This window comes from Macrobrachium rosenbergii, chromosome 3 (assembly GCF_040412425.1).
Source record: "Macrobrachium rosenbergii isolate ZJJX-2024 chromosome 3, ASM4041242v1, whole genome shotgun sequence".
Lineage (NCBI taxonomy): Eukaryota > Metazoa > Arthropoda > Malacostraca > Decapoda > Palaemonidae > Macrobrachium > Macrobrachium rosenbergii.
In genome coordinates this window covers 27406198-27432398 of record NC_089743.1, presented here as the reverse complement: position 1 = coordinate 27432398, position 26201 = coordinate 27406198, and the positions used below count along the sequence as shown (strand labels likewise).

At 38.2% G+C, this 26201-nt stretch overlaps 1 protein-coding gene and 1 long non-coding RNA gene across 10 annotated transcripts in view; one reads left to right on the top strand and one right to left on the bottom strand.

The window, feature by feature from the left end:
* Lar (tyrosine-protein phosphatase Lar) overlaps window positions 1–12811 on the top strand; it is a 1190865-nt gene extending 1178054 nt beyond the window's left edge. For all 9 annotated transcript variants that reach the window (XM_067129385.1, XM_067129424.1, XM_067129376.1 and 6 more), the window contains one exon: window positions 9740–12811. In XM_067129385.1, coding sequence (XP_066985486.1) covers window positions 9740–9808 — 69 coding nt within the window. In that variant the 3' untranslated portion in view covers window positions 9809–12811. The remainder of the gene's footprint in view (window positions 1–9739) is intronic.
* The window catches only part of LOC136853626 (uncharacterized), a 79202-nt gene that overhangs the window by 17155 nt on the left and 35846 nt on the right, over window positions 1–26201 (bottom strand). Inside the window, exon 2 of the long non-coding RNA XR_010857515.1 lies at window positions 9045–9102. This is a non-coding gene — a long non-coding RNA (uncharacterized lncRNA). The remainder of the gene's footprint in view (window positions 1–9044; window positions 9103–26201) is intronic.

The window sequence follows — 26201 nt, the reverse complement described above, 5'->3', positions numbered from 1 at the left end:
CGGACTGAGCCGGCTGTAGCAAAAATTGGTCGAGATTTTAATTTCTTGAATGAAATTTCCCGTTAGGGGAGTCCTGATACAGTTGGTGTCAAGACTCAGTGAGCGTTGGGACGCTAATAATGATAACCCCCAAATACAATAAATAAGTGAACAAAACTGAGACAAACCTGATTATAAACAAAGTAACAAAAGAAAATTTAGTGAGAATGGATAGGACACATGTGGGATGGGGGGCGGGTGAGGGAGGGAGGGTGTAGGCATCTGAAGGTCAAGTTATTTTTAGACTCGGTGTTTAGGCTAAGGGTTCACTGACTGCATGGGAAAATTGGCTGGGTTTGTAAACAAACTGGTTGGTGTGGCCTATGTAACACAGAATAACGTATAGTGGGAAACTGCTAATAATACGACTTACAGGAAATCTTATCACAGAGTTTGAATATTCGCCAACTAAATGGAAAATAACCAAATTTTATGCTTTCCTAACAACTTGTTCCTACCTTTTTCCTATTTGAATTCTAATCTCAACTAACACGAGAAAGAGAGAGAGAGGGGTTAAATTCTCTCCAAGTATCAGTGACACAAACTGATCAGTCGCATGTGGGGGATTGAAACGTGTGCCTAACTATTTCGACAAAGAGGAAATATGCACGCTATTTCCTTTTCTTTTAAAATTTTGTGACGCTTAGTCTTCCCTAACTAGCCTAATGTGAAATCATGCAAGCCACATGCAAAGGCTATCATGACTTGTGATTTGATTATTAATTCTCTCCTCTCGGCGAATTGGAATCATGCATTCCCTAACGTTCCCTATTTCCTAAGATCAGTCACGGTTTTATTTCCTATCTTAAAATAAACACATGATACTCACGTGGAATTCCTTGGCTTGTGCACTTGGATTTTATGCAAAGGTTCGTCATTGTCTCACACCCAGCTAGCTTTGCTAATTGCTGATATGGCAAGTTGCAAACAAAAAAAGGGGGGGGATGCAGCCCGCTAATAACGAGATCTAAGGCCAAAGGTCGCCATTTTTATGATTTTACTTTGGGAAAATGGTTACTGTGAGCCAGGTATCAACACTTACCGTTACTTTAGCCTTGTTATTCAACTTCGTGGGTCCAGGTAATCCTAAAAAACAAGAAAAAGGGGGATTTTCATATGAGCTTAGGGCTCTACTCACAAGGAATGTGTATGTAAACACATCAGAGTTAAATTAAAATTACGTATATTTACACAAAAAGAATATCAGAAGATGAAAGAATGTTATCTAACTTCGTGGGTCCAGGTAATCAGAAAAAACAAGAAAAAGGGGAATTTTCATACGAGCTTAGGGCTCTACTCACAAGGAATGTGTATGTAAACACATCAGAGTTAAATTAAAATTATGTATATTTACAAAAAAAGCATATCAGAAGATGAAAGAATGTGGCATTCAGGCTTGCGGGGACCTGAAAGGATATTTCTACTGATGAACTTGGAATCCGTTAGTGGGGTTTTCACAAGGCACAATCCAAGGATATTCCATTGGTCCCTCTGAAATGAAATGAGAGGTTCAGGTATTACAAGCCAGTAAATGGAGGAGAAATACTCAGGAATTCAGGACCGCACTGAGGGCGCCACAAGGCCTTGAATGAGCAAAGATAGGCAATCACTTAAAACACAAACATTTGAATAAACACTGGTATCACGAGGCAAAGGAAAAGTGGAAATTACTGGCCCTTAAAAGGGAACACTTGAGGGCAATTCGTGACTGATAGGGACTCTTTAACAAGCACTTTACCATGTGGAGGAAGGGGTCTCCAGTGAAGAATGGCGAAGATGGGGGTCCGTGGATCACTAGGCAAAATATGACTGGGATGTGTGTTCCTGTGACGAAGATTGGGCGTCAATCACTCCACCCGACTAGCGATCCTGCGCGTGTCTGATGGCTGTCTGCTTCACGACTTCATGATGTCCCTCTAGTGTCTGATTCCCGTCTCCTCCGTCTGTCCCTATTCAAGGCATCGGACAATGCAGTAGTCATCTTCCAGGAGTCAACTCGTCCAGGTGTGCCGAACATTTGGCCGCTTCTCGGCGGGGTGTCTGCAAAAGAATCGCACACAGTTCACTCTGCCCCACAAGAGAAAGGTGTAAACTAGCTTAAGGATGCTAAGCTTCTTTAGGAAGAGGCCTTAATCCCTCTTTCCCCTACCTTTGACCTGTGCTAAGGAAATGCCAGGTCAAGGATAAAATAATAAAACAGTGTTTTTATGGTAGCTTCTTGTGATATTATATTTTATATATATATATATATATATATATATATATATATATATATATATATATATATATATATATATATATATATATATATATATATATATATATATATATATATATATATATATATATATATATATATATATATATACACACACATGATTTAAAATTAGTTGAGGAGGCCCGCTCCCTATCAAAGAAACGTAACTGCTCTAGATTGCGATCCTCCCCAAGAATTGTAGCAAGGATAAAATGGCCATCTCCGTCATGTCCCCAAGAGAGGAACCCAAATTTGGGATGTTCGATCTGCAAATGTCTCACGCAGTCAGGGGAACACAATACAGTCCTCACAGAATGGAGGGTTTTTGCCTGACATCAAGAACTTATGAATCAATCTTATATGTCCAATCCATAGCCTACATAACGTAGTTTCTAGTCCCCTTGGCATATGGGATATGACCAAGGAGACGCTGATGATGTAATACTGCCTATCTTCTGATTTGTGTCAATATTTTCCCAAAGCTTTTAATTTTCTGACCTACAAGAGTAAATACATCCCATATGGTAGTAAGCATCTCCCGGGATCTGGAGAGGTGACTGCTGACTTTGCAAGTTGATCACCTTGCTCATTACAAATCACCCCAACATGGGCGAGAGTGCCAGGTATATCTGGCACAGCCTCCAAAGAGGCTGGAGTGCCAGAGACAACTGGCTCAACTTACGAAGAAGCAGGGGTACCAGAAACTTCGGGCACAGCCTCCAAAGAGGCAGGAATGCCAGAAGTTACCGGCCTAACCTCCAATGAGGCAGGAATGCCAGAAATTACCGGCCTAACCTCCAAAGAGGCATGAGTACAGGTCACCACTGATCTTCCCTTTACACTACCAAAGGAAGCACCTCAGGTAGCATTTACATTTCTTCAGTTAGCAGCAATGCTAGAAAAGGATATTCTTGGTCCAACGTACTGGCTTAATACTTTCTGCTTAGCCTCTGTGAATGTTATGCATCCAAGTACCCTTAGTGTCTGGATTTCTTTTTCCACTGATGTACACATTGCAATTTTGTGAAGAGGATGATGATTATCTCCACAGTGTATACATTTTGCTTTTATACAACATACACCATGCTTTGGTTCACTATGCTTGACACATGTGGCAGGGTTGCCTTGTAGCTTCTGCCTACAAGACCCTAACAATGTGACCATGTTCTTGACAAACTAAAAAACCTCCTCAGACTTGGTACATATTGCTCAATCTTAAAACATAGCCATGCTGCCTTTATTACATTAGGTAAATGGTAGAAATGAATGTGATACTTAAATTTGGAAGCAGAACTGAGGCTCCATTGATCTTCATTCTTTCAATTCTAATCACACCTTCTATAGCTTTCTCTTCTGAGTACATCATCAGCTGGGGTGCAAATACCATTCCCTTGGAGTGATTCCAAAAAGCATGTACCAAGCAGTCTACTATAACTCCCCAAAGATGTGATAATGCTTTTAATTTCTCACTCTTTTGCTGAGGCCAATTCTACTGTCAGTTTTCCTCAGCCTTCAGATGACACCTTAGGCTCTTAGCAGCCTTCAGATGATACCTTATGCTCTTAGCCACAACACTTCACAATGTATCCATACACATTGAAAATGTCACAATTAGAATCTTCCAGATTAAAGGTCAGATGCTTATAAGAGGTTTCAGATATTCCTGGTCCTATTTCACATACATTTCTGGTCAATTTCCCTTTCCTCTGTGCTGGAGCATAGGGTTCCAGTGTAATCATATTCCTAACCAAGTCCAAACACAGGTTGTCAGAGGAGGGAGCGGAGGTCATCATCTATAGCAAAAGGGTGTCATCAAGTGGCCCAGGGGTACTCGATACTGTATTTTATTGCTATTACTCATAAAGATTGAGTATTTATAGAGCGCATCACCGACTTCCGGCAACACCAACTTACTATGCATTCAGTCTTACAATGCTTTTTCAGTGCCGTAACTTGATGTTGCATTAAGTTACAGTGCCATAATCGCCGTTGACTGTGCTAATGGCAAGAATAGGCATCAAGTTATGGCGCTGTAAGCACCGATAACGTGAAACACTGACTTACAGCGGAAATCAACTTATGGCACGGCCCTGGAGTGGATCCCCTGGTGTAAGTCAAGGACCTACTTATACAGCATCTCTGTTAGGTATGTATAGGTGCCAATAAGTGGAAATTGGTGAATTTCAGCGCTGAAAATTGCCCATTTTCATCACTAGACAAGCATCATAAAACCAGATCGCTGATAAACAGGGACTGCCGGTACTTGTTTGTAATACAAAAGGGGAAGACTACTAGAAATCTTCCCCGCCACAACTATAGGTGCTAGTGTACAGCAAACAATCCTTTGTCATTTCTCAAGAAGTGCAGACCTTTAAACATTGTTAATCTTGTTAATATAGGAGTGCAGACAGGGACTGCCTCTGGACTTGCATCATAATTTATACAGCTCCAGCTATACTGATCAAGAAATTAATAAACTTTTCCTTTTGTCATAGGGAAACAAAGTCAACCAAACAAAGTCAACCAGGAAGCAATTGAGGCATATGTACAATATTCCTCTCCACTGTCCAGAGGCTAAAGTTCTGATGATGGCTCCCAAGGTTCCGACTTTATGACCCCTGCCTTCTAATATAAGCTAGAGATGGCACACCTAAGGAGACAGAAATTACTTAAATCCCATTTGGCTAGCCAACAACTCCTTGCAGTTACTGAATTTGTTTCTACTGGCGACCACACCTTGAAGTGACTGGTTCCCAATAACCACACCCCCCCTCCTCATCTGAGGCAACTGCATACAGTGACAGGTCTGGGTTCAGGGACTCTAGGGACTTCCCTGCAAGAAGCAATACTAAGGACAACAACCAATGAAGGAAAAGGATCTATTCTTGGCTCTATGCTACAACTCAAGGTCTGGCCAAGTCCCTCTTCATGCCAATGCAACTGAAGAGGTAACATCCAAAGTCAAGTACAGTACTTGGAACTGACTTCTCCACAGAAGACAAGTGGCTTAGGCAAAACAACCAGCATTAGGGGCATGCACCCTGAGGAGGAGAATTCTCTCATGATTAACAACAGATTGCCTACTCGAGCTCGTGTCAGAAAACCTTGAACAGAATAAAATCAATCCCCATGCCCAGGTAGGTCACTCTCTGCGTAGGTTAGAGAATAACCTCAGACCTTTTAGTATGCATAAGGCCTTCCCAAACTCAGTACAGGCTCCCTTGCCCTCACGCAAGCCCCCTGGACTTCACAGGTACAGAAGTAACTTTACTCCTAATAAGAAAACATCATTGAAGGGGATAGCACCCCAGCAAATACTTGGGGCAAGGAACTGAGCCCGAAACCAAGAGCTCAACACTGATATGTCTTTTCCCCCAAAGACAAAGAGTAGGCAATTCCAGAAAGTTGGTGAATATGGACATGAGAGTATGCATCGTTCATGTACCCCGTAAACATTCATGTCCTTTCTCCATAAAGGTTAAAAACTGTGTTGGTTGACAACATGGAAAAAAAGGGAAACAGTAGCCCACAGTGGTTGAGCCTGTACATGTCTAGGACCATTACCCAGACTCCTATGCCTGGCACTAGGAATAGCCTGTGTAAAAAGGCCAGCAAGGTAGCTGTTACTTCCTCTAATGCTGCCTTCTCTACTGGAGAAAAGACTTACTGACCAACAACTGCCTCTTCTCTAGGATGGTCTGTATGACAAAGGTTGAAGAGGCAGCGAATTCTTGAAAGGACTGCAAAAAACCTTCCAAAGAACTTCCTTTACCAGGGCATCTACAACAAGTGTTCCCCCACTTGAGTGAAGAGGTTCAATCTGGAACCACCAGCACGAGGGCTCGATGAGCTAATCAGATTTAATCTTGATATAGTGGAGGAAATGCACAACCCCCTTTAGTAGATGAAAACTGGATCCTTGCTGCCAAAAAGGACACTTCTTCCATCCTGAGCCCGGAAGGAAGACCAGGGAAGGAGGTAGAATTGCCCAAAGTGCATTTATAGAAGAGGAGGGGACTTCCCTTAGTGCACTGGGATAGGAGGAGAAAAGTACTAATTCGGTCTTCAGTGTCTCCTTTCCTGTCCCCATAGCTATCGAAAACTGATAGCTTGTTGTTTATTCCTTCCGAAAGGATGAGCTGAGACATGAGCCACTTCACCTATCCATCCCAAAAAAGGCCTTGTTATGGAAACAACACCTATCCCATCCCAAAAAAGGCTTTGTTATGGAAACAAAAACCTTTAAGGCTTATCAAGAATCCCTAGCCTCAGGAGGGAGTCTGCCAAACTACTACAAACTCTAACAGTATATCCTGCACAAAGCATGAAGAGTATAATGATGGCATTAGCCAAATTTAATACGTACATATTCTTGGGTTCCTTAAATGACAAAAGCGGCTTAGCAGACACAATTACACTTCTCTTGGGTGGAAAAACAAGGACCCTAACAGCTGGATCAGGAAAAGAGGGAGGGGGAATCCCCTGCTCAAACACCATAGTCTTCCTAGCAGACAGCAAGGGAGACAAGAGAGAGGGTTTTCAAAAGGAGAATCTTTGGCCAAACATTCCCACTGAGTCAAGTTTCCCAGGTACAGAAACAGATAAAGGAAGAACTGAGGAATTTTCCCAAGCATGACTGAACTAATTCCTTACAACTGAGGGAATAGACTAAATGTTCCCCTTACTGAAAAGGAGGCAAAGGAGAGTGCTGACAGAAAGGGCAAGGACAAAAGCAGCCCCAGAAATATATGGTCTCCCAAGATCAGGAGCTAAAGTTCTACTAATCCAGCTGACAGAGAATTAAAGTCAAAAACTCTCTCACTAATAGGACTCACTGAAGCAAGCGTCATGTGGATTCACTGAAGCTTCAGATCGTTAATGCCCGTGCGGAGTCACAGACAAAAGTGCTGACTCACAGATAACAGCTTGGACTTGCAACCAACCATGCGGACTCACTGACACCTGAGGAGACTCACTGAAGCCAAGAGGCACCTACGGACTTCCAAACAACTGTGCAGGTTCGCCAACAACTGTGCGGACTTGCAGCCAGCCATGCAGACTCCTGAGAACTTGCGGAAAACTGCTCGGACTCACCACCAGCCATACAGACACCTGCGGACTCGCAAACAACTGTGCAGACTCGCCACATGCTACCCGGACTCACAGAACTGTGCACTCACCATTGGCCCTTAGGACTCATTTGGACTCCCAGACACCTATACAAACTCTCACTGTTTGCAGAAACTCATGGACTAACAGGCAAAAACTAATATCTGGCAAACTTAGCCTAAGCTTGAAAGCCACCAAAGAATTGGAACTGATATAACAGTGGCCAAGTCAAAACAATCTTGGACCATCGGTGATAAAAGGGGAGAACTAGCACGAATGCTGACACTGATGGCTAACTACAGACTCACGACTGCTAGCAATGGATGCTGGTGCAACGCCATATATGCTAGCAGGAGTGAAGCCTTGCGCTAGCAGGCGCAGCGCCATGCAGCATTCACAACAGATCTTGATTGGTTATCTGGCTCGGACGAATCACTAGAATAGCTGTGGGACAACGGGGTCAAACACAAGATCTAGACCTATAATAACTGTCCTATGTGACTGCAATCTAACTCAGTCCATGGAGGACTGAAAGCAAAGGCAGGAGACAGAGGGCACAGTCCTTGAACATCCTGGGATGTTAGTCCTCATCTGGAAACACCTGGCACTACCAGGCCTGTCGGCAGGTGGAGCCGATGGGACAGGGCAAGGCTGTGTCTGCAGAGGGGCCAAAGGAAAGAGGAGACACTGTCCCTGCCTATGCAATGGACACATACATGTAATGACTCAAATAGTTACATACAATTCAATTCTAGATTTAACAGAATCAATCTAATTGCATTAAATCTAGCCTACTACCTGAGCTGATATTTGGGTATAGAAGGATCTATATCTACTAAAGAAGAAACTATAGACTTATCTTTAACTTCTTGACCAGGTGTTAAAAAGAAAACCTAGATTCAAGACTGTTCTTTTACTCTCTTCTAAGTCTATCTTCCTCTTCTAATTTGGCAATTTATTCTCGTTAACTCTCTCAAAGAGCAATCCTTGCATCACGAAGGTTGTCAGAATTGTAAATCATCTCTCGATAATCAATGCAAGTTCGTGCGTATGTATGTCAATTACTCAATACGCATCAATTACCAAATCTGGTCTTGTTAACTTACCTTACAAAATATAACAGATTTCGATAGGGACGATAGCGAAGAAGAATCCATATTGCCAAATACAGACCAAATCCATACGATCCAGCGTCAACCAGGCGGATTTCACAGATGAGCAACTATTGGGAGTGTTTCGCTCGTTAACGATTGTTTCAATTTTAACACTAGTCGAACATGCGCCAAGTAGCTGCAGATAAAGCTAATGATGCGAGGGTAAGTTTCACCTCAAAAATACAACTTAGTAACCTTAATGCTGTACAGCTGGAAGCCAAATGTGGATACCACCAAGTGAAAACCAATTACTTGGTCAATTCTTTTACAATGAAAAGTGAAATTTGCACCCATCCATTCAGTCTTCTGCTGTTTAAAGTCAGTTGTCTTTAGATCTCTGATGTGATTCACTGAGGTACTACCTAAGGATATTGAGCATGCATATTGCCAAAATTATATTACCGTACTATGCAGGAGTAATTATCCATGGTACAGTTATTAGTAGTCTAAAATTTTTGAATTTGGAAAAATATTTAGGTACTCACCATCTGCTTCCTTCAAAGTCAGTAATTCAGTCAACACCTGCAGAAACCCACATCATGCCTTCAAAGAAAAAGAAGTATACTGTATACTGTTTACTAAACTAAATATAATTACTAATCACAAATAGTTGCTAAAATTGTTTTATAAGTTTTCCCTATATAACACTGCTTTGCTGTTTAGCTGACAAAAGTGTATATGTTAAAATTTTTAGCTAGTTGTAACCAGAACGTTTAGCCAAAATTTGGAACAGAAGGCCCAAAAGACATTCAGCCCAGGAGCTTATGCGAGTGGAACTGGTACTTGAGAGGAGACTTTTAAACTTTCTCAGCAGCCCCTTATTTATTCATCAATTTTGATGATCTGGGTAACATGTTATATAAGTAAACACTTAATAAATCATGAAATATCACACTTATCTGCCTTGACAGTGACAGGTTGAAGTTAGCCTCTTACATTTAACATTCATTTTTAATATTGTCTCTTGCCTTCTCTCTCAGGATTTTAAAATTATTCCTTTACTTTGCAAAGTATGTTTAGCCGAATACAGATTCTTTACTAGTAGTCAATTGATACCAATTCATAACCCTCACTTATTAATTTTATACTGTAAATTAAGCTTTTATAAAACTTGAACTTGCATTGCCACCTGACAAAAATTAACACTTTATTTAATACACTATATGCTTTATTTCAACAGGAAGAATACAGGTTCTGCTATCTGGCGAGTCTGGAGTACCTAGACAGTTTTGATCACTTTGTGGACTGACTAACGAGGCCCGCCGGCTCTCGCCCGCTGTCTATATGGTCTTGAGAGAATAGTCAGGCTAGCTCAGGTATTGGTGTGAGTTCAAGAATGGAGTCATCCGCTTAGTGGGAATGGACTGCATCAGAATGGAAGCTGCAGTTATATGCAGAAAATGTTACTGAGATAATTATTGTGTCATGTGATCAATGTGCATGTATATTATTACTGATGCACAGTGTAGTTTAAGGTGTGCAAGGAAGATTAGTGTGTTAATAAAATCCTTGAGTTAGTACTGCACAGACTCTACTAAAGATCTACGTGCAGCAAGTGCAATAATGAATGTATGAGTAGAAATCAAAACTTTTTTTAGTTTCACCCTCCAACAAACTTTTATGAATGTGAGTGGAGACAATGTGTTACTCGACAAATAATCTCTACATTGATACTGTAAGCAAAACCATGCTGCCTTCCCAACTACTGTTAGACATGATACATGTTTTGTTGTATCTCAGCTAACATGTCTTGGCTCACTTGGATGGTTATCTTTGTTAGAAAGGCAAACTCATAGACATGGTGATTTAAGTATGCCATCCATATCCTAAGACTATAAGCCAGGTTTTCCATTCCATGTGGGAATATATAATACAGTGTGTTTGATGTCACATCAGCTGAGAGTGTAGCACAAAAATAGACTGAAAATATTAAATAGTGATCTCAAAATTGTATCTCAGTTTGGTGCTAATGGGCATGTTTTGAAATAAAGAGCCCTCATGTGTATGTGCCATAAGTTTGGGCATATACATCAGTATACAAATAAAATTTCAATTCGTGAATTTTTGTGGGATTTTATCGTTATGAAATCTTAAGGTGTGCTCTCAAACTAATGCAGAAATTGCATAACTGGAATATCATAAGTGCTTTCACAAACTATAGGATTAAGTTAACTATGTCTACACACAAAGTAAATATAGAATTATATCCTTGTAAATAGGGATAATATATAAATTTTCCTTTTAATTTGGAAAAAAAAATATTGGTAAGAAGAGGAATTAAGCAGTCATATGCTTACACTGTATCTGTCATTCCAGTTAAATGTATTTTTTTATTTGAGATAATGTATTGCATGATACAGAACTAGTGTTTGTATTTCATACACCATGACCATTTAGAAATTATTTTATTGGTTATCTAGCTTGGAAGGAAAAATAAAGACGTTAATGCAAAGCCTTATTACATGGATGTAATAGGTAAAATTTATGGTCCATAAACATTGTATTTAAGTTTAGCTAAATGTCCAAATTTCATTTTAGATCTAGGGATTGCACATGTTTGTTTTTTCCAAGGAAACTGATATTAGTTAGGAATACAGTACTTATTTTTTATTTCACAGATTCCTACTTGTTGGTCTAGAAATGATTAACATACCTTAATTCATGTTTTAATTGTACTTTTGATACAAAATGTGTGTGAGAGCTGGTGGGCCAAGTTTGCCTCATAAAAGATTGTTAGGTTAACTTCTACAGGGTTAAATTTGCCAGCCAGTTAGTGGACCCCTCATATACTCCTACTGTATGTCCAACAATTAATGGACTCTTCCTCACCTTTTATAAATAAAATATAAATGATGGAGCAACTGATTGCTACACGTGGATAGCATGCGTGACAGGTTTTTATAAGTGTAGTATAAACAATGCCATTTCAGTGTGCAAGAAAAAAAAAAGGTTGTGAGGAGTTTTTTTAAATATTGGATGCTAATGAATTTTAGAGATGATTTGTATGTAGAATTAGTTGAATTTATATCTAATTGCCTTTTATACTATATAATTTATATTTCCATCTGTAGAAGTAGGTTCACACTGCAGAATTTGCATTGTGTTGGAACAAGTTACTGCAATAAAGTATCTCATTTTTGTGACTTACGTATGCATATCAAGACATAAAGGTTCCTTAAATTGAATGTTTTAAATACTCAGAAAAGGTCAGCATTCAGAAATCCGTTCACATGGGAAATAAAACTTCTTTCTTTTTTGAGCACTGATGGATTTGAGGGACATTTGAAGCTGCCAGTACAGCATAAAACAGTTGCCTCATTAACTCCAAATACTTATAGAATACAGTAGGTAGAAAATGTCATGTCATGCAATGTTTCTAAGACATATCAAATTTGCCTTGAGTTTTTTTATTTCATTACAAGATTTGTATTGTTCTCAGCAACTTATAATGGCTATTGTTTAAGCAAGGCCTGTACTCATAGAAGGAAGTTGACGCCAGGAAATCTCATGAACAGGTTCAGAATGCTCCTCATGTCTACCATGGTGTTGCTCTAGACATTTCAGATAGGTTATATGTAGAATAAATGGTACTATGATAATATTCGGTACTTGTACCAAAGTTTTAACCCTTTTTTTTATTCAATGCATTTACATATTTTCAGTTGAAGCATTTATGTAAATTTTCAACCTAACAGTATATGAAGAGGCTATTATGGCATTTTTTACTGCTTATTTGATATGACTAACCAATGACCAATTATTTTATATTATTTTCATAATTTGCTTTTGGTTAGCATAGCCTCGTACTATATAACATCACAAACTGCCATTAACTTGTGGGGATATACGGTAATAGACTCGGCTTACCACTACGCTCTCTACCGGCATACGCTATACTACTATACCCGAACTTCCACACTGCTTTTCATACAGTCCTCCTTTGTTACACCACCATATATAGCTAATACTAATTCAGTTTCAAAGTGAAAATTTCATGTCTTTCATGAAATTAGTAAATTCATGTACAGTACTAACAATTAAATTTTCAACCATTACATGGATATTCAGCAGCTACAAAAAATATTTTTTATTGCAAAAAATACAACCATTTTACCTAGGGAAGAGTATGAAAAGCACACTGTCAAAATCCTTTTTCTCATGCCTACTACTTTGTTTTGTTTTACCTAGCTAGCAATATTTTGTAATTCACACATGTGATGTAACATATTGTAAGAATAAAATGGAAACGGATTTTATGAGTTTTAATCAACCTAGAATTGCACCAAATGCCTGAAAATGCCCCACTACCTTGCTTTGTATCGTAAATTTAAAAAATCAATCAAACAATCAATCACCCAAGAATCCCATCATTTTTTGCATTAGAAAACAAACTCTAGGTTAAAAAACTACAGAACTTAATGACATGTTTCAAAGATGCTGAATATATTTGAAACAACATCACTATACTTCGAGAAAATAAGTTGACATGAATACAGAAGAAGTACATATTCTTGCTGCAAATGATAAACTCAAGCCTGCTAATCAAATATTGTACAAGGCTTTGTTAGGAACATGGTAAGGGGACATGTTTACTTCCAATACTCAAACAAGACTAAACTTTTATCAAAACTGGATTACCACATTGAGCACTCATTTGTAAAGTGACTTGACCAGTATGAAAAAAGTTCCCATTGAAGTAGCATAAAAGTAACTGACTTAATTACTGTGTCATTGCAGTTTGCATTATATCAGTCAAATATATTTCATTACTGATTTGGTTCTCAAACATGAGACTATCTTCTGGCAGCAAGAAGAAAATACAGAAGATGTAAAAGAAATCTACATCTATTTCTCAAGTAATGACTGAAATAAAATGGCTACTTGTGATTTGGATTGAAGATCGGATACAAGAATGGATATTCCCAAGCATGTCAGTCATCCAGGATAAGGCTAGACGCCTAAACAAGGCTACTGAGGAGTGTTCAGAAAATACCAGCAAAATGCTATTTTCTTACAGTAGGGGTGGGTTCAAAATTTCAAGAGAGAGATACAATTCCCACACTGATATAGATGACCCAGCATCCACAAGCCTTAAAACTGATAACAGAAGACCCATCACTTCTAGCTCTGATACTGATATAGATCACCTAATAAACAGCCTTGACCTAATATAGATGACCCAACAGTCCCTGGCCTCAAAACTGACACAGTTGACCTAGTAATCAGTCACCTTGAAACTGATATAAACCCAGAAATCACAAGCTTTACCACAAATACAGACTACCTAGCAACTATATAAACGTTCCATTTGTCATTTCATTCTCCTAATTTATGTATGTTAACCCCTAGCATCTAATTTCTTCTAGTCCTTTGTCTGCATGGAACTATTACAAAGAAAGACTTCTATACATTATTTCTTAATGCTTTACTTTATTTTGGGAATTATTAGGATAACATCTGACAAGCAATTATGGGAATTATTGTTTTTGATCTGAGAACTGTATTTACCCACCCCCTGTGGCTGTTTCATCAGCACCTCATTTTCATATCCTTTTATGCTCATGCTGGCAGGGTTCAAACATAGTTCAACAATTATACCAGGGTCATACTGAAAAGCTTATTTGTAGTACGAAAGAACTGTTGAGACAATTTCTTTTAAGAGCCTTCTCATAGCACTTATAGGGTCACTGAAGATCAGTGCCAAGTTTATTGCACATAGTACTGCTGAGAAAACAGCACTGCTTTGGTAGAGAGAATTATTGAGTGATAAAGCAACAAATCCTATGCCTGATTTTATTAAAATAGTTTAACCAGAACTGAGCTGGATCATCAGCCTGAGGATGGAATGATCTAGAACCATAGCACTGGGACCTAAGTCACTTGTCAATGATGATTTGAAATTCTTTAAAGGGTATATGCTTTCTATTTGAAACACTCATACAATAAATACATTTAAACTCATGTTACATCTAAAAAGTATATAAAAATTCAGTCATAAAAGTTTTAAAATTCATTATTCTGATTTTTTTTATTTTTCAATTAATTCAGCCTTTCTCAGAAACATTAAAATGGGGCTGTTGTCTGCAATTCGTCGATTATTTTTATAGCTGCAGGTTCATTTGGACATTATAAAAGGATGCAATATACTTGAAGATGACTGGATTACCCTGTTGTTTTGAGATAGAATGAAATTGGGGCTGTCGTCTGCAAGTTATGGGCATCATTTGTTATAAAGGATATCTTGAAATGAAATACAGACGACGATAAAGTATCGAAATCCGTTAAAGTGTCTAAGTGTATCAAGATTTCTAATACTGTACATTTTAATAAAAGTCATTGATAGTTTAAGAATTGCATATGTATTTTAATGTTTAACACAAAATTAAAGTTATGTTTATAGTTTTTTCTTTATTTAAAACCCTTAAATGAGAAGGTAACACAGCATATTAACTTAAAACATTTTTATTATGCATTACATAAAAATGCAAGTACTAAGCTGTTAAAAAAATTTTTTCAATGTAAAAAAGCCAGTTACAGACTTCTGTACTAAGGAAGAAGTGATGCATTTCTGAAAAAATGTCTCCATCCCAGACAGACTGTTGAACAGGCGGTCAGGGACAACTTCCTTTGTTGCAAGTTTCCGTTGGAGTTTTGCTTGCAATAAAATTCTCAGGCTGATATGACTTAATCTTCTCCTTCTGCTTCACTGGGATAACAGTTGTTTGGTGTTTGTTTAACAATGAAATTATTACTTCGTTACAACTGGTATTTTTTACTAATAAAACTGTCACTGGGACATACAAAATAGTTCGTTACGGACCTGATTTCGTAATAAATAATTCGTTATATACCTACAATTTTAAGTTCATTTATTTGAATTGGGGCCAAGGATTTCACTTTCATTCATTATAAGCCTGAATTCGTTACAAGCCTGTACATTATAAACGAACTTTACTGTATGCATAACTCAGATAAAGTAGTACTGTATATATGAATGAATGAATGAATGAATCATTAATTTTACATGACAAAACCAAGCACTGGGGCATTTTCAGCCCTTAAGTGCTTAAGACAGTGATAAGAGGTAATTGGAGTGGCTGGACAGCAAGACAAAGAGATAAAAAAATTACATGAGATGAATAACAAGTATCTATAGATGAAACTCAGAAAAAAATCACTGTTGCACCAGGAAGTATTAGTTAGAAGTTGGACAGAGATTAAAGAAAGAGGTGGGCAGAAAGATGAAAGAAAGAAGTGGGAATGACAGTAAAGTAAAAAGCTAAAAAGTTTGTGTAGGAACTATTTTTAAGTGAGATCATGCAGTATAAGTCTAATGTCTAACTGGGAAAGGAGAGTTAATATTCTATAAAATGCTTCCTTGATCAGATACATAGTTTTTTTTATAGGAGAGTTGCTGCATGAATCTTTATTACACTTTCCATAGCTACATGGTCACAATAAAGGGAAAGTGATAGTTCATTACGTTTACTTCGTAACAATTTGTTGGAAGATGATTTAAAGGTTCCACAACAAATTCTAAGGTCCATGTTATTAATGAAGTTAGTACATTCTGAAGCTAACTGTGATAGTGATCCATATACAGTATTTGACATCCACAGTTCTATTATGAATAAAAAATTTGAACTGTATCAACATTAATATTGACTATCAGCACTTGATGTAGAATGAAAAGTCTCTTTAGTAAGTTATGAACATTTCTGCTTTTTCCCTTCACATAAGCTATGTGGTCTTTCCACTTTAAATAAGGGTAAAACACTAAGCTTAAAAACTTACAAAGGTAAAAAGGGTGGGGGGGATAACAGTATCTGTCATTTGAGCTTTATATCATACTTCCAGTTAACAAAATAAAAAAATATAATGTCTCCAGTTTTTTAAATGGAGTCTTGAAAGTCAAAGGACAAAGCCTATTTGTTTACTAAAGAAATGGCAAGGTTAAGTCTTCTCTGAGAATGACAAAGATTGGACAATGAATGATAAATTGCAATATCATCAAAACAATTATTTTCAACACCAATGAATAGGCATTGTGTGGCAACCTGTCAAGACCTAAGATAGAGATAGCAGAAGAACAAATAGTACATTGAAAAAGCATTTTGCTACTTAGAAAAAACACTAATCAATAAAAAATGGAGAATTTACACTACTTACATCATTATATACATTTTCTGTGTAAACTTTATTTACATTTTCCCTGTTGCAATATAAACTTGTAATTTCTATCCATATAACCTGGTGTAACTGGATCCCATCTTATCAAAGTAAAAGCACAAATATTGAAAGTCTGTAAGCTCCCATACGATTACTTAATCATATCTATGTATTTGAGATCCAACCTTCCTTCATTTATTGGACTAAACTATTCAAATGACTTTCACAGCAGCTAATAACCAGTCTCCAATGGAATGTGCATAACATAAAAAATCCTGTTCTTTCTTACTACTGATTTCTTAAACCTGATTATGGAAGATTTTGTCAAGTTTGCTGATGCTAATTCTCTATAGTTCTCAGCGTAAGCTGACATAATGGATATGCAAAGGAGCAGAGATGCCATGAGATGGCACTGGAGGGTTCAGAAGTGGTGTTCCGAGGGACGTCTAGGTGAAAACGCCAGCCAAGGCTTTGCTCGTAAAAGGGCATTATTGTGTGTTGGCTTGGAAAGGGGGGGGAGTGCCCACGAAGGTGGCACTCGGGGGAAGCTTTGTTTCGCAATGGTCCAACAGACAGGCAGAATGGCGCCTAAGCGCGGTACTCCCAGGGTACAAAATTCAGATTGAGGCACTCACTGGCACTCAAAGGCTACAATCAGGGAAGGCAGGCAACAGCCTACTATGTGCAGCAAATGAAACAATTTTTTCACTAAAATACTCAAGTTAATGATACAAGCATGAAATTTGGTACATAGGGGATTTTTTGAAAATTAGTGGGTGTCCACTCAAAGTTCCAAAATGGCTGTCATTTTTCAAGATGGCCATTAGTCAAGGAGGTTTTAACATGGGGCTCATGTGCCTCTGGTCATGTTTTTATGCATTTGTTTCGGTTATACACATTTTAGGCAGAGTCACCCAGCAAAAGTAAAAAGTATTTCCATTAAAAGATTTCATATAGCATATATAAAGAAAGATGGCATCCAATATGGCTGCCAAAAACCTTCAATAACCATGTCTCAGGGTTCAGTATGCATGGAAAAATGTCTTGCTGTTCAATATAATAGTTTGCAAGTCTATATATAATTTAGGTGGTGTTTTTATCTATAGTTTTAGTTTAAGAGCGAATGTCGGCGCACAACCAGGGCACACTGGTGACTTCACTGCTGTGTAACTCAGCATAGGGTTCAGTGTCAACTAATCTTGCTTTACTTACACTATACCTAGCTTTGTATTAGTGCAGTTTAGCAGTTTAGTGTCCCAAAAGCTGTCTAACAGGCCCATATCCATTAGCTGGTAAAAGTATATATGTATATATAGTTGGTAGATCTAGTTAGACAGCCACACCTGAACTGACAGGAGGTGCATGGTTGGGGGAAATAGACTCTTCGAAAACTACAACACCACCAAAACAGAGAGGGCCTTATGCTTGCCAAGCACATGGAAGGCAAAGTTAAGGCAGCCTTTCACGCTCACTGGAGAAGAGTCAAAGAGGCAACATGGTAGAAGTTCATACAAAAATAACCCCGGAGAACTGGAGACAGAGGTTCTGAGGTCTTGCCAAGGAAGTCAGCTGGTCCTTGCTGTGTATCTAAGTGACAAGCAACCCACAACACTTATGGAAACCTGCCGTATGGCTGATTCCTGGGAAACCTACAACCAGTCCCACAACACATCTCAGGCTCGACTCGCCCGAAGAACGGACTACCTAGCAAACCTACATGCACCCACTGTAAGAAGGTGGGGCACACCAAATCCAAGTGCCACTACAAGTCAGGCACCAGCAAGAAGCCTTCTACCAATAACCAGAACTCTCCATCCACTTCCACTCAATCACTCTCCAAAAAGTAAAACCCCAGATTATTAAATAGATACAAAGGGCTCTTGTTGATTCTGTGGTGCTGCCAGCCACTATAGTGTTGGACATTTGGCCTGCCTAAATCATGTCCCAGCCACCAAGTTTGTCAACTTAATAAGCACCACATTCTCCGTGGCCGGGCCGCAGAAGATACCTCACCCCGAGAGGCTGGATACTCAGTTCATCTTGGTGGCACCCCTTGATGGCTCAAGCCTGCCAGTGGACATACCTGTTATGGTAGACACTGGCTGGCACTTAGGGCCTGTCAATCAGGCTAACTAGTGCCAGCCAGTGCCATGGTTGACGAGAAAACTCGGTGAGAGATGAAATGGGTAGAGGGCCACGCCAAAACTATTCCCACAGTCGAGTTCAAAGTCACGACGCAGCAGGGCACACTACCTCACAAAACAATGGTCAAGTGAGTGGAAGCAGGCCTAAAGTGGAATTCCTGTTGGGTTGGGATCTCCTCTCGGGAAGCCTTTCCCAATGCCACTCCGTAGCCACGCTACCTCCACAATGGAGGCATTGACTGTGGGATCACCAAACAAGAGCACAACCACTTTGACTGGCATGTCACTAAAACAAGAAGAAATACCTTCTGCCCGCCAAAGTTGTTAATGGAAGGGGCACATGCAGTGTAATTCCAGGCCAAGTCCTCCCTCTTCATGAAAGGACAGCCACCAACCAAATCCTTCCTCTGCATGCAAGGACACTAAAGGGAAGCAGTACCGCTGTCGAGCGTGCAAGGTGACAGGCCACTCCACTTTGGGAGGGCTGCCCTAATAAGCAATGCCCAGAGGATGCCCCAAATCAAGAATCTCCAAGAGGCTCTGACCTCCAGCTGGGACAGGAATCTCTGTCTCGGCCCAACTCAAGCCATCTGCAGGTATTGCACCTTCGGACCCCTCGTCAGGCATGCCTGACCATCAATCTCTGCCAGTGCCACTCGCAAACTCCGAGCAGCACCACACTCCATCCGTCTCGGATGTTGAGCCACCACTAGAATTGGACCCTGTGCTGACCCTACCATGGTGCCAGATCCAGATCATGAGACTGATCCTCCGGAAGATCCAGGAACCTACACAGCATTGATTTTAGCAATGTGTGAGCCTCCATCACCCAACACTTCTTCCTCACCACATCCGTCCTCAGAGGATGAACCTCTGGTGGATCGAACTACTACACCTTCTCTGGGAGACCAGGAACTGGCTTCCTCGGGCGCAGAGGTTAGACCGCTCTTGCTCCAGTTGTCATAGCACCTGGAGTGGGGAGCCCTCTAGTAACCTCTGAGGTTACCCCTAACTTCACGGCCGATAGCCCTTCTGGCCTTTCCCCAGAGTCGGTGCCCTCATCACCTCCTAGGTCTGTCATAGATAGGCCTTGGAGAAACCCAAAGAAGAAAACGGGGCAGAAGACAGCCAAGTAGTTGCAAGAGCCATAAGCTCCCCCTGGCACTCGTGCCCCCTTGGCACAGTGCCTTTCCATCTCAGAGTGATCCTGGCTTCTGCCCTAATCCACCATCAGTAAGTAGTACTAATAACCTTGTGATTTCAATCTGGTAATGAGCAAAACAACTAGTATAATTTATTCCATAATTTTTACTGTGGATAGAGCCACAAAAGCCCAGGACAAGAAAGGTATAATACCTCAATTGAGAAAAGCATTTTCCATATAAAAAACCCATTTAAAGAACTCAGGTTACTTCTTTGTTAACAGTGATTGTGATTGTACATTCTAGTGTAAGAAATTGTATACTTTTACGAATCTTGCAGTCTGGTTAGTTCACTGTCATTTACGTTGGTGCTACTGCAGTGTTCTAATGGGTTATGTCATAAAAGATACCACTGAATGTACCATTTGCCTTTGAATAAATATCATGATCATCAGAGGTAGCAAGTAAATATCTGTAGACACCTTTGAGCAGTGTTAGGATTCTGTAGAAAGTAAGTGATTAAAGCTTATATCCCACTATAGAGTCAGGTAGATTCTTAGCTAGTTTCACTGCAAGGGTAAAATCTGTTCTGGGAAAAAGAGTAAAGTTATCAAGGCGACCAGCTTGCTTAGTACAGGCCTTCATGCCAGAAAGGGAGTGAATGCCTTCTTAAGGGGGAAAGCTATTTTATAAATATTCACTGTTTGACCTCTCTTCCTTGTTTCTTTATGGAATAATAGAAATTTAACCTTTGTTAAAGTAAGAGGGCAGACAATGTAGGCTGTTAGCATGCGAAGAAGCAAGCAGGAAGCAGTGTTTTCAAATTAAATTTGCCAACGGGTGAGACTAGCTCAGAGGGTCATAGAGGGATAGAGTATTGCTAGGCAAGGCCTTAGTTATACTCTTCTTAAAACCCACTTTTCTCTACTCTGTGTACCGGCGAGATTGTCATTTCAGGTCAAGCCCTGACTAGGCGGAGTTTTCAAGCAAACAGCGAAAGCTGCCCCACCATCACAGGACTCTAGACTCAGTTGCCACAGCGCATAGACGTGTCCGGACCAACTTCCAAACATCCTTTGTTTTTCCCACCTTTGTTCAAAACAAGGAGAAAATTGTCATTCCAACGGACCAAGGAATCTTATGCGACTGATCAATGCATTAGCTAACCTAGCGCTAAGTCTGATTTGACAATTGGTCCCAGTTCTCTTTCCCTTCAACTGAAACTCTCATTTTCTCTTGTTCAAATTTTCCTCTCTTAAACAGTCACTGACTAAGAAATCCTAGTAAAACATATCCCATTTATGAAGTCATCTATCAAGTACAATTATTGTTGTCTAGTGAAGTCACAACTTACAAGGTGTTAAAAGTATTATTCTTAAGATATCATCCCCTTGTGATTAAGTAATGACAAGTGAGAGTTTCTGTAATGCAATATTGTTATCTGGATACATTTTTTCCAGAACTGTGTACGCCTTGGGCCTGAACAAAAATCCTTTTTCTTGGAGAAGAATCCACATCCTCAGTACCAAGAAGCCTCAATTCGACCTTGCAGTAAATGCCTGCTAAACATCTGAGAGGCACATAAATCTGTTATGTTCATTCTATGTAGCATTGAGGTTTGTCCTAAGTAGGACTAATACACTGAGCTGCTGTTGGCTCCTGCAAATAATCCATTTCATTTTATTTTACTTTTGTTGAAACTAGTGTTCCAGTAAGTTTGCTGAATTCCTTCATGTGGTTATGAAATAAACCTCTATTCTTTGTTAACTAGTGTTAACTGGCAACAATCCATTCAATATCTGTCCTTTAAAGTTAATTTTAGCCTTAACTGACAGAATTACATTGGTCTTAGGTAAAGCAAGGCAATATAAATCCAATTAACTACTTATTAAACTCATTAGCCGAATGACCCACGTAACAATGGCGATATCTTGCCACGATCTCTGTAATTAATTACTTAACCGATGCTAGCTACCTCACAGAAATATAAAGAACTTGGAAAAATAAATACGAATTAATTCAAAGATAAAAGACAGATTATATTAATTTCATGGGATATTCTCCCAAGAAAAGAAGGATACAGGCCAAGGCAAGTAATATTAATATCATTGTTATATGAATAAGACAGAGTAGGTGGGTAAGTGTGCAATAATTGAGTGATGCATTTACAATTTACAATTAGGAAAAGGAAAAAAAAAAAGATATCGCACAGTTCAGGCAGGCCCGCATTCCAGTCAAGGTTGAAGCAGAGCTACCAAGTCAGATTTATTATTTTGCTATTTACCGGCCAACAAGTAATGCAAGATATTAAATTTATAAACTAGGTAGCTTATTGCATGACAAAGAACCCAGAGCGTGCCCATTTTGGTTCTCTCATATTCCAGGGTTTGGACATTTTCAAGTCCCTAGATAGCAAAAAAACAACCATGTCAATCTTTTTGCAGGCCTATATTTAGCATCAGTTTTGAATTCTCTCCCTTTGTGCAAAATCATATTAAATTTCTTTTCCATTAATAATGTTTAATTTCATAATCTTGGCCTTTTACATTAAATTTAAATGTGGCTTTTAACATTTTCTTATTTTTTGTTTTCCTTTGTATCAATCTTGGAAGGGATGCCGCCAGTAAGTATGGCAAGAAGATGTAGAATTAATTGGGGTGCAAAAACTGTTCTCATAACAAATTACCTTTTTCCATCTTTATAGTGTCATGTTTTTTTTTTTTCTATTTTTTAAAACTTGCATTCCCATAAACCTCATTCGTTTTATAAGAATTCAAGTGTTTTGTTCTTTTTGTGGCTTCTATAAGAAAATCTCATCTGTCAAGGCGGAGGATCATATATTCGTTTATCCGCCATTGTAGTTTGCCAACTCACCCCTAGTAGAACTTTTTTTTTTTACCCATCAGGTATGCAACCCGTGACCCTTCCACTCCATCTTAAAGGGGTCAGTGAGTCAGGTTAGCCACCATCTTAAATCTTTGGTTTTGTTTTGTATAAACAAGACACGTGTTGTACATTTCATTTTATTTTGATTTTTCAAAAAGCAGACATCTCAGCAGGGTTCAAAAAAATCTTCATTCTGTGCACTGATGAACGCTACCATCAAGTACTACCGTACTCACAAATCTTTATAATAAATACTTCAATTAAAGGGAAAACTAGGCACATAGTTATGCAACATTAAAAAAAATAAAGTTTGCCAATTAGTCAGGAAATATAAAAAGCAAGGAAATATATAAGAAGTTCCTTAAACAAATATACTGTACATCTTAGCAGGGAAATAAAAGAATCTCAAGATAATTTAATAATACATTAAGTCCACGAATTAAAGAATTATCCCCAATTAATCAGGCATCAGTGGACAACTGGCCCTCTAATATTCCTATCCAGATAACCCATTACCACCTAACATCCAAATTAATCAGAGTATCAGGATAATGAAAACCGGCTTTGAGATATCATTTATAACTCTCTTCCTTTCTCTCATTTCTGAGTTTTTGTATAAAAAATTTAAAGCCCTACAGATGAGGCCCATTCATCTATTTTCTTTTTCTTTTCTCTATCCCTGCACTTTTTTATGCGAGATAGCTGAATAATATATGGCAAAATCATCCATAAGCACAGTCAACATAAAAATTCCAATCACACCTCTTGATACATTTAGTTGCTAGGATAAGTTCCATTAAGGACAGTTTTTGTGGAACACCATTTTTTCAGTGGAAATGTTATGACTTTAGCATCAAGCCTTCTCCTCTTGAAAAATGCGATTTGTAAAGAACTAGTCACCCATGGTGCCAAATGCCAAACGGATTCTTGTTTTTCCAAATAAAGTTTTTAGGCACTGTCATATCTCCAGCGCTTACCACCTGTATCCTCTTATGCCTTTTCTCCTACTCATTAAAGACGCTCTATAGCAATTTGTTTTCTGTACAAATCCTCTCCAGAGTGTTGATTCTTCAAGTCAGTGACAAAGATAAAAGTCCAGTGTAGATTGTTACACTGTGACCCAAACTGAGTGGGAGTCAAAAGTTTTATTTTCCTGAATGTGCCATGTCAGTCAAGCACTTGCCATTTTCTCTGGTCTGTAATTTTTTACGTTAAGTGTTTTCAGCTTACTGCCTTGCTCCTTTTTAAACCAATTGGTCTATAAGCTGCCTTTACTAGGATCTTTCCATGGGTTGGGGATAGGAATAATTGAGCTTTACACCATTCATCAGGAAATAAATTTCCAAAAGCTATAAATGATTATAAAACTCTAATAAGTATGACTTTGCCAAAGGTGCTAAATAGATCATCTCAAAACAAATATTGTCACCTCCAGGAGCAGATTTATTGCTGTTCAACAGAGCAAATTCAACTCTTCCATATTAAATTTTCTATTATAATATATATCTTCTATTGTTTCGAAATTTATTGTTATTAATTCTACATTATTTTTCTGTGTGGAAGTGTTCATCTAAATTTTTATCACTACTTACATTTGCTAAGTTTTCTCCTATTATATTACATATTTCTTTTGCATCAAGTATTCTTTTCCCATCTTCTAATATGGCATCTCTAGGTGGTTTAACAAGGGTAGCATTTATTTTCCCGAATTTTTTCCATATTTTTTGTATGGGAGTATTATTAGAGAGAGCTGATACATATTTCCTCCATGAAATGATTCTTCCTTGAACTGCTTCCTTTTTAAATTTTGCAGATATTTTGTTGTAGAGAGGTTTTAATGTATCAATTTCTAGCAGTAATACTGGTAAAGTTTTATTTATTTTACTGAACTTTCTATTCAAATTACCTAATCGTCTCCCTATCGAGTGTTTTATATTTATTAATTCTGTTAGTTTATCAGACCACCCTGGAACTTTGTGTTTTGTTGGATGGGGTTTTGACTTTGGTATTGCTTTATCAGCAGCAATTTTAATGAAATCAACAGGAAATTTATTAGTTTCATTATGGTCTTTCAAATATTCAATCGGTGGGATATTTCTAGTGTGCATTCCATGTCACTCCCAATCTGTTTTATAAATGTTACAGAGAGGGACATGTTTCACAGGATTATTTTGTAATAAGGAATTTAATATTGGGAAATGATCACTGGTGTGAAAGTCATCAACTGTATTCCAATGTAATCTGTCAAGTATATTTGTTGTAAATAGAGTTAAGTCTACTGAGGAAAATGTTCCACGTGTTGTTGAAAAATATGTGCTAATTTCGTCATCATTCATACAGCACATGTCGTTTTTACTCCCTGCACTATTGGAATTTGTACAATTACAGTCCCATATCAGATTGTGAGCATTAAAATCACCTACTATTAATGTAAGTTTCTTGGTACTGTTAAGTAAATCTTTAAGTTTATCAATGGCGTGATTTTTATTAGGTTGGTTGTATAAATTATAGATTACATAATTATCGTTTTTATTCGTATTTTATTACTTGATATTTGCAAGCCAGTAAAGTTTACAGGTACTGTCATATGTACATATACAGCAATACCTAAATTTCCTTCTTCAACTCTAGTTGTAGATACTAAGATATATTTATCTATTGTTGATATTGCTTTGTTGACATGTTGTAAACATAATATCGGTGTTCATATTCCCTTAGTAATCGTTGTATTTCTTCCAAATGTAATCTGGTCTGTAGACCATTTACGTTCCATTGTATAATATAATTACTGAAAATATTACGTTACTGCGTTCAAGCATTATTTTCTTTTTGTGGATCATCAATTTGCATTTTTTCTAAAATTTTATTTACAACATTTATTTGTTTTTCTTTGTAAGACATTAGGTGTCCAATGCACATACAGCCCTTTTCGTGAGTGTCTAAACCAGTAGTTTCTTTATTTCTATATCTTATAAAATTTCGTAGTGTTTGTTAAACTGTCTTTTGTTATGGTTTTTTGTTGCACAGTTCAATGAAACATTCATTACATCCATATGTGTTTTCATGTGTCGTTTTTTCGTTTACTCTTGCTGCACCAATTACTGGTGATGGAGTAATCTCTTCTCCCATCCCATAATCATTCTTGTCAATGGTTTGTTCCTCTACTATTTCTTTGATGTTCTGGGTATCTGTTTTCATTGGTTTTATTATTATTTTAAGAGAAAAAGGTATATTATCTTTTTTTGGTTTATGTTCTTTCTTCATGTCTCCCATCTTTAGTTTAATTGATGTATCTCTAATA